At 41.0% G+C, this 8,749-nt stretch overlaps 1 protein-coding gene across 1 annotated transcript; it reads right to left on the reverse strand.

The window, feature by feature from the left end:
- Positions 1 to 1,481: 1,481 nt before the first annotated feature.
- Positions 1,482 to 3,560, reverse strand: LOC147633261 (putative pentatricopeptide repeat-containing protein At3g01580). The gene is made up of 2 exons (XM_086805714.1): positions 3,318 to 3,560; positions 1,482 to 3,227 (listed from the first exon to the last, which is right to left on the reverse strand). The coding sequence occupies exons 1-2, from the start codon at positions 3,558 to 3,560 to the stop codon at positions 1,482 to 1,484; spliced, it is 1,989 nt and encodes a 662-aa protein (XP_086661840.1).
- Between the last annotated feature and the right edge of the window lie 5,189 nt (positions 3,561 to 8,749).

Genomic DNA, 8,749 nt, shown 5'->3' on the forward strand with positions numbered 1-8,749 from the left:
AGAAAGAGACTTTTTTGCAAGACGCACTTCCACATGGGGGGCTAGACAAGCGATGGGCGGGCGCTGAAGTACCACAAGGAGGGCCCAACTGGGACCAAGGCAACAGCCAAAAATGGGTGGCCAAGGAGGGCACAAGAACCACAACCCATATCTAGTATCGTTAAATAATGGGGTGCGGAGAGCCCTATAAAGGTGTCCCTCCTCCCCGTCTTCCATGCATGTGGGATTATTTCAACCCAAGCTTCTCACAGCTTTTCCAAGGAAAGGAAAAAAAATCTTCTTCCTTCCAAGAGTTATGCAAGAATGCTAAGATCCTAAGGTGGTATATCGGCAATCACTTATTCTAATACATAAAATGAAGTTGGTATTGTTTTATTCTAAGAGTGCAAAAAACCGCCATCTATAGCCTAAATTATGCATCTATACTTAAATCACTCCGTTCGAGTTGCTCCTCTCTTGTACGAGTGCATATAGAGAACCAAGCGATATATACATACATGTGTGTTTGTATATATGTATATATACATTATATATGTACGTACATACATACATACAATACATATACACACACACATATGTATCTATTCACACATATATGTATACACACACACACACACACGCATTCTCTTAAATAGGAAAAGAAAAAATGATTGATGGTATAATCCCTTGGCAAAACAAACACCACAGCTGAGTTATGGATACCGATTGCTACCAACACTCTGCAGGAACACTCTGATACTACATTTCCTGGACACCACTAGGGATCACAAGGCATTACATAACATGTGTTTACCTGGACTGGCTGCGCCTGCCCATACACATAAGGTGTGTCACAATGACTTGTGCACACAATGACATGTGTACGAGTCAAAACAGTGGCTTTATCGATAAGCTGCAACTCCCTCTATTTATCTGCTGTTTCTGTCTCTGTTTTGGGGGAGAAATAAACATTGGGATTCCCAAAGGCAGTCTCTGTGATGGGGTGTCTTTGTATAACCATGACCAGGCCAACCAAGGAGGCTTGTTGCGCATCACCTAAACCTTTTGTGACTAGGTGTTGTGAAACGTTGCTGAAGCAGAAGGGTTTGAACTTTGTGCATCTCCTACACCCTTCCAAGCCACAGAATTTGCAGCATGAGGAGCATTTAACGAGCATTCTTCCCACTCCCCACCCCAAAAAATAATGCACCTGTTCTTCAAGTTTTCCACTACAGCATATCAGCCTCGGTGGCATTGAGCATTCTTTACATACACAATGCACATGCTGTTTTCACATAATAGGATTTCTTATCATTACGTCAAGCAGCCCGAATGCCATGGCAAGCTTCTCTGCATGGTCCGACAACTTTGCCTCTTTTATAACATCGCCCACACCATGCTAGTATGTGAAACGCCCCGCTCCTCTGATGTTTCGGAAATGCAACTCTTTTCCTTATGGATGGTTGCAATCTCTTGGAATAAACCAGGGAACAACTTCTTGTCTAGATGTTTGACATCAAGACATATGCAGCACCCCCTTTGGGCTGCAAGTTCACTGCACAGCCAAATGCGTGTTTGGCCAGCTCTAAATTGGCATGCATACGGCATGCACCCAGCAACGACAACCATATAGTCAGGTCAGCCTGCATCGGCATTCTTCCCAACATATTCTCTACCCTCTTTAAGTCCCCTGCACGCCCAAGGAGGTCCACAAGAATGGCATAATGCTTCAAGTTGGGAGTTATGCCATAATCTCTACTCATAATTTCAAAGTAGTCAAGACCTTCTACAACAAGGCCAGTATGACTGCAAGCTGAAAGAACTGAAATGAATGTTGATTCATTTGGCTCAATACCAGCCAAATTCAATTTCTCAAACATGTGGAGGGTTGCTATGAAATTGCCCGCTCCTGCATGACCAGCTATGCATGCATTCCAAACTACAATATTAGGCTCAAGAAGCCCATCAAAGACAGCATGTGCATCGACCATGCTTGCACAATGGCCATACGCATGAATAAGAGTGGCTGCCACAGAGGGTATCCAGTCACACTCAGCAGAGACAACATCAAAGTGAAGCTGCTTGCATATCTCCAAGCTTCCTGTCTCACTGCAAGCTTGAAGAACGCAAGTAAGTGTAACTTCATCTGGAGTCACACTTTCCTCCAACATTTGTGTGTATAGCTGTAAACCCTTCTCTCCTTGGCCCAGCTCAACATATGCTGAGAGCATCACATTCCATGACACAATATCTGGTTTAGACAATGCACTGAACACATCCTCTGCTTCCACAATGGTCCCACATTTGCTATACACACTCACAAGAGCAGTACTGATAAGGATATCTGATGCATAACCCCTTCTGCGTGCATCTGCATGCAAGGCTTTCCCAATTTCTAGGGATGTGGGTTTGATTGATTGCCCAACAACATCCAGACCTACCTCCTTCTCTGCAAGGGCCGCACATGCCTGCAGGGCAATCAGAAATGTCAACTGGTTTGGACGTACACCTTCCTCTAGTATTTGTCGGTACAATTTTAAGGCTCTCTCTCCTTGACCCTGCTCAACATATGCTGCGAGCATGGCAGTCCATGATACAATGTCACGGTGAGTCAGTGCACTGAACACATCCTCTGCTTCCACAACTGCTCCACACTTGCCATACATACTCACGAGGCTGCTGCCAACAAAAACATCTAAGGTGAAGCCTTTCCTGCGAGCATCCGCATGTAGATTCCTGCCCTGTTGGAGGTCTGGAATGCTGCCACAAGCTTGAAAGAGGCTGACAAAGGTATAATTGTTTGGCTCCACATTGTCTTCTAGCATACATTGATACATTCTTAGCGCTTCGAGGCCACGGCCACAGTCAACAAAAGCAGAGATGATGGCGGTCCAGGAGAAGACAGTTCGGTGAGGCAATCTGGCAGATGTGTAGACCGCATCTTCGACAGCGCCACACTTTGCCAGGGTCACCACCAAGTAGTCACCAAGCAGGCCGGCCAGCTGGCTGGGGCTATGCAGAGCAAGATGCCAATGAACTTGCCTGGCATGAGTTATGGCCTTCCTCCTGATGCATGTCTTGAGCAGGGACGTGTACGTATAAGAGGAGGGGGATGTGTACATGCGAGAGAGGACATCCATGGCCTTATCCAGGTGGCCTTTCTCACAAAGATTTTGAATGCCATCCTCATCATGGGTATAAGTAGTAGAAGAAGAAGGGCAGCTCTGCTCTCCCCTCTGCTGCTGCTGCTGCTCATCATCGTCGTCGTCGTCGTCATCATCATCATCATGGTGATGGTGATGACGGTGCACATGGAGGGAGGGAAGGCGAGAGTCTACCCAGGGGGGGTTGTGGCAGTTGTCCAGCCAGAGGGGCTCTTTGGAGGCCTTGTGACGGAAGTCCGGATGCGCGAGGCTTCTCTTGTGGCTAATCCTGTTATCCCACCAATGTGATGGGTTTTCAAAGAGGTCTTCCCAGAGCTCCTGCAGCCTCTCCTGGCTTCTCCTACCTTGCTGCTGCTGCAGCTGTGGTGATGATGGTTCTGATGGTCGTGGAAACACTGGTAACGTAAGAAGCGACATTGTCCCTGCCCAATGATTCGCCAATGTGTTCACGTCGACGGCCTCCTTAAGGTCTGGTGTGCCTTGCAGGTCCTTAAAATAATTATTTGTCCAAAGTTCTGCGCCCAGAGATCTTGCCCGTCCCAAGGCGACCAACTATAGCGGCCATGGGGCATCGGCCATCTTGACTTGTGTCTAGCCAAGGATGGTACGAGTTCGAATCTCCCCTTTCCTCACTCCACAATCATAAGGGTGTGTTAGTAATGTGTCTCTTCAAATACACACACACACACACTCTCTGCCTTGTCATACAAGTGGTCATCATCATATGTAGCCAGCTTAAGACCACCTAGTTGCATCCCCTCTCCACTCTACACAAACATACACGCATGCACACACATAGATATACATTTGTGATTGCAAACCCTATAAGGGCCGTTCTAGCATCCACATTTTCAGACGAAACATAAGTTAAAAAAGAAAGTTAGATTTCCATAAAAAGGCTCAAGGCTCTAGTTCAAGTGGTTGTAACCTTACTGAATAGGTCCCAAGTTTGAAACCTTGACAGTCTAGCTTAGATTTAGAAAACAACAAAAGAATTTCTCTATTAGGGCACTTGCCTTTGTTGACTACACACACACACTGAATATATTTTTTGCATAATTTTTTCAATGCTCCTTACGCCAAAATTGAAAACCCATCGCTTTTACAAAGGCACCCCGAATAATAACGGAGGAATTAGAAAGAACCTTAGATTTCATAGTTTTGATGAGCTAGCACAACATGAGAGCCCGCTCCTCAATTGAACATGGCTATTAAATGATATCGGTAAAATGAGATAGAGAGAGAGAGAGAGAGAGAGAGAGAGAGAGAGAGAGAGCAAAGAAACCCCAAGCCATGTTTTGAAAACCGCTTGCCCCATTGACCGCTTGCCAAAAAAACATGTTTTTTAAAAGCTTATTTGAGAAAAATGTTAAGGCTCTCTTTAACATGTGGAGCTACCTAGTGGATTTTATTTTGAATCAGGTGCATCTAAGGCTCTTTTTCACCATATAAGGTATGGAAACAAGTGGGTGTTATTTGGGACCAAACCTTTGACACAACAGTTCAATATGCCATTAGGTACTAATAATGATGCACAAGCATACACAAACTCTATGTAGATGGGCAACCAAATGTTTGATTACCCAGCCAACCATCATGTGTGATAGCTCTATATCTATATAGGAAATATATTACTAATTCATGGAAATTCCTAGGCCATAACTGTGTATTCTAGTACGAGAAAAAGATATCCTTATGGGAAATGAGACACGTCTTGTAATTTAATAGATCAAAGTCAAATTTCTTAAATTAAGAAGGAAGAACTATACGAAAAATGAAATTTACTATAAAAAATAAAATATTGAGATAGAAAAAGCTTTATTTTAGGACTTAAGCAATGCATTTTACAATCTAGAAGTCTTATACTATATTAAAAAATGATTAGCTAGTTAGAGAATCGAGAGTTGCTAATTTTAACTATAGTTTCCTACTTAAGATGTGGTTTCCTATATAGGAGAGCATAAATATATATAGAAAAAAACATTATCTTACTACTTAGACATTGTATCATTCTACTCTTTAGAAGTCTAAGGGTATGTAGGAAAATGAATTAGCTAGTTTGTGAGTTAAAAATAGCTATTTTAACTACGAAATAAATATTACTACTTAGAATGCAATTTTCCATATAGAAAATGTTTTAGAGTTCCTTGCGCCCCTTAAGCATAAGACAATAGATTTTTTCTTAGCATATTAACTATGAATGTTTGTCTATTTTGATGAGGTTCTTGAACGAGAATCGTCATATATAGGGACTCCAGTGATGTGTAGCAAGGTGGATAAGTAATTTTCCATCAAAAGCCTATATGAGTGAACGAGTGGAGGGGGTTCAATTGGGTTCCCTAAAACACTAAAACCCTTAAAATTTTCACCTACCCCAAAGATATTTTCCCAAAGGAATATCTTCTTTCATATAAAAAATATGTTTTTCCACTTTGAGAAAAAATCTCCACTCTATCAAAGATTCCAAAGTACATATTCCAAAACCAATTAGGCCATGTAGCAACCCAAAATAGATTTAAATGACAACGAATTTTAGAACATCAAAGTAGATTCATTTCATGTGATTAGAAGACATTGGCTACTACCCACTTCCAAGAAGGTTGTGTCCCCTAGGCAGATCATAAGATTGCAGTAGTTTCATCTCAATACCAATGTACCTCCATTGGGGTACCAATTTCCTTGTATGTAGTCATGCCAAATGCAGTATCTTACATGTATATTTCCATTGAGAAATGAAAATGTTAGCTGGCTTCTGTCAGACCTCTGAATCCCAAGAAATAACGCACAAGACCAAGTTCTTTCATCTCAAACTCTATGCTAACCACCTATTATGTTTGTGAGATATTTTTCTAGTGATCCCCTATCAAGATGAGGTCATCTACATAGAGAATAATGATCATATACTTCCCCTACTCACAAAAGACACATAAATTTACATTTGAAGGGTTACATGAGAGGCATACTCACAAAGTAAACATCAATCCTTTGGTACCATGCTCGTGGGGTCGGTTTAGCGACGAGTGGAGTGCCTTGCATAACTTGCAGACTTTTCTTTCAGAATTTAGAGAACCAAAAACCTAGGTGGTTGTTCCACATATAGCCCCTTTTCAAGGTTTCTATTAAGGAAAGCAGATTTACATCCATGTGGAGAACATGCTATCCCCATTGTGCTGCTAATGCAAGAATCGTCCAGATTGTGGTTAACATGGCTATAGGAGAAAAAGTTTCCTGAAAGTCAAAACCTTCAAGTTGTGCAAAACCTTTGGTGACTAGCCATGTATTAACATTCACACCCAAAAACTTTCAAGTGTGTAGTTGAAGGTTTTTTACCCGAGTAAGCCTATAACGAAGTCATCCCTTTGAACGGTCTTTGTTGCACTCCTATAAAGAATGTATCAATTTTAACCATTGATAATAATCCTTGTTATCTTGATAATGACAAAATTCTTGTGCTCTATAATGCCTTTTTTTTGTGGACTGTGAGTGGTATTGAGCTACTGCTTTATGCCTCTTTCTTTGTAGAAACCCAAGAAATCATTATCTGACATGAATTCTCCTCCTCAGTCTATTCCTATCTCAGTTTCAACCAATCTAAGACATTCCTTAAACTTGGTTGAGACTTTTCCTTAAGAAAATGCACTCGAATGTTCCTACTATAATCATCTATCAATGTGTAAAATTAGGAAGAACCACCATGTGCAATCGTAATCATCTTTCCACATAGATTAGTGTGTACAAGATGAAGAGGAGTCTTGGCTCAAAAGGTTGTTTTTTGTGAAAAGGGTTTTGGTGTTGCTTACCCATCATGCAAGATTCACATACATCCCACATACATTCAGACTATAAAAAACTGGTGCAAATTCTCAACTAGCTTACTTGGCTTAACTTTTTGCATCTCCAAAAGAGCATGCATACTGAGATGCCCATATCTCATGCCAAATTTTTGTGCTACTCAAGTTGGTTTGGATTGCAAACATAAGCTCATACAAGTTGTTCCTTTGGATGCCCTTTCCAATAACCTTATCATCTCCATCAAGAATGACCACCATTCTTTTCAAAGATGGACCCACAAGTCACGGTTTGTGAGATGGCTAAGACAAAAAGGAAGTTTCTCTTCATATCTAGAGATCAAAGAACATTTAAAAATCTCTTCATACAACCTTCTTTAGATATAAGTGAAATAATACTTGAACCCACTACTACTATGATGTCATCTTTCATAGGCTTTAGGGAGAAATACCAATCTTTATAACTAGTCATGTGCCTAGAGGCCCAACTTTTAATGATCTAAGAATCAGCTGTCTCATTACACACTCCTTTAATGGCAACAAATAGCTCTATTTTTATATTTAGAGTTCATTCTTCACATCTGCTTGCTTTTTCCTACATTCTTTTGCTATGTGCCCTTTCTTGTAAAAAGAATTTAACCTTTTTTTTAATATTTGAAGAGTTAGAATCCTTACCCTTCTTTGTGTTAGCCTAAGAAAGCATGGTCGCCACCATTACAACTTTGCATCCTCATCTCTTCATCTCAAAGCAATGAGCTCCTTGAATGTGAGAGAAGTAGGCCTGACACCAATGTTCAAAGATGTAACAAAACTATTATACTTAGGCAACAATATCCTTATACGAGCGAGATTTGGGGAGAGCACACTCATGTTGATAACAACCATATGGTCATGAAGATTTTTTATTATGGTGAGAAACACTTCCACTATTTCACCTTCATTTAGCTTCTCTTATTGAAGCTAGATTTTGGGATTTTGAATCCATGAGGGATTTTGAATCCATGAGGGATTTTTGGTCTTATACTGGCTTTGCATAAGGTCCATGCTTATAAAGTTGTGTAGATATGTTGAAGCTGGATTTTTTGGGATTTTGAATCCATGAGGGATTTTTGGTCTTATACTGGCTTTGCATAAGGTCCATGCTTATAAAGTTGTGTAGATATGTTGAACCATGTTCAATACAATATCTGCCACGCTCGTGATGATGGCATAAAAAGCATATGAATTAGTTCGTCTCCAAGCTTGGAGAAGCTTAGCAACAGCAGGTGGTACAAGGTTATTGTCGCCACCTCTCTCTTCGCTGTTGTATGTTCTCTTTCTCTATGTCTTTAACATAATGCTGCTATAGTTGGAGGAAGTGTTGGCTATTATGTTGATCAGAGGATCTAGAGACCTTTTCTAGGTTGAGATATTACTTGTATTGGATCTTTGCTTTATTGTAGGCTATAGCTGCCAATCAACTGCCAACTAGAAAGAAGCTGCTGACCATTGGATCTTCCACAACCTACTAGGGATTTGAGAGAGCTAATCTATGGAGGGTAAGATTCTTATTTTCCTACCACCCCTGTGAAGCCTTTGAGCTATCAACTATGGGTGGTTTGTATAGAGTAGCCGAAGGTTGAGAAAGAGATCCGATAGAAACTAGAAAAACCGTAATCACTCTCTAATCAATTACTAGAAACGGCCCTAATAATTACTAAACAAGATTGTTTGCCATCCAATCCTAAGGGGATCAAATACCAAGTTAAGATTCATGGGGGCAGATCATAGCAAGGAATGCATAACATGCCACATGAGAGTTGAGATAATAAAACCTTG

This window comes from Cibotium barometz, chromosome 12 (assembly GCF_041138505.1).
Source record: "Cibotium barometz isolate CiBa-2024 chromosome 12, ASM4113850v1, whole genome shotgun sequence".
Lineage (NCBI taxonomy): Eukaryota > Viridiplantae > Streptophyta > Polypodiopsida > Cyatheales > Cibotiaceae > Cibotium > Cibotium barometz.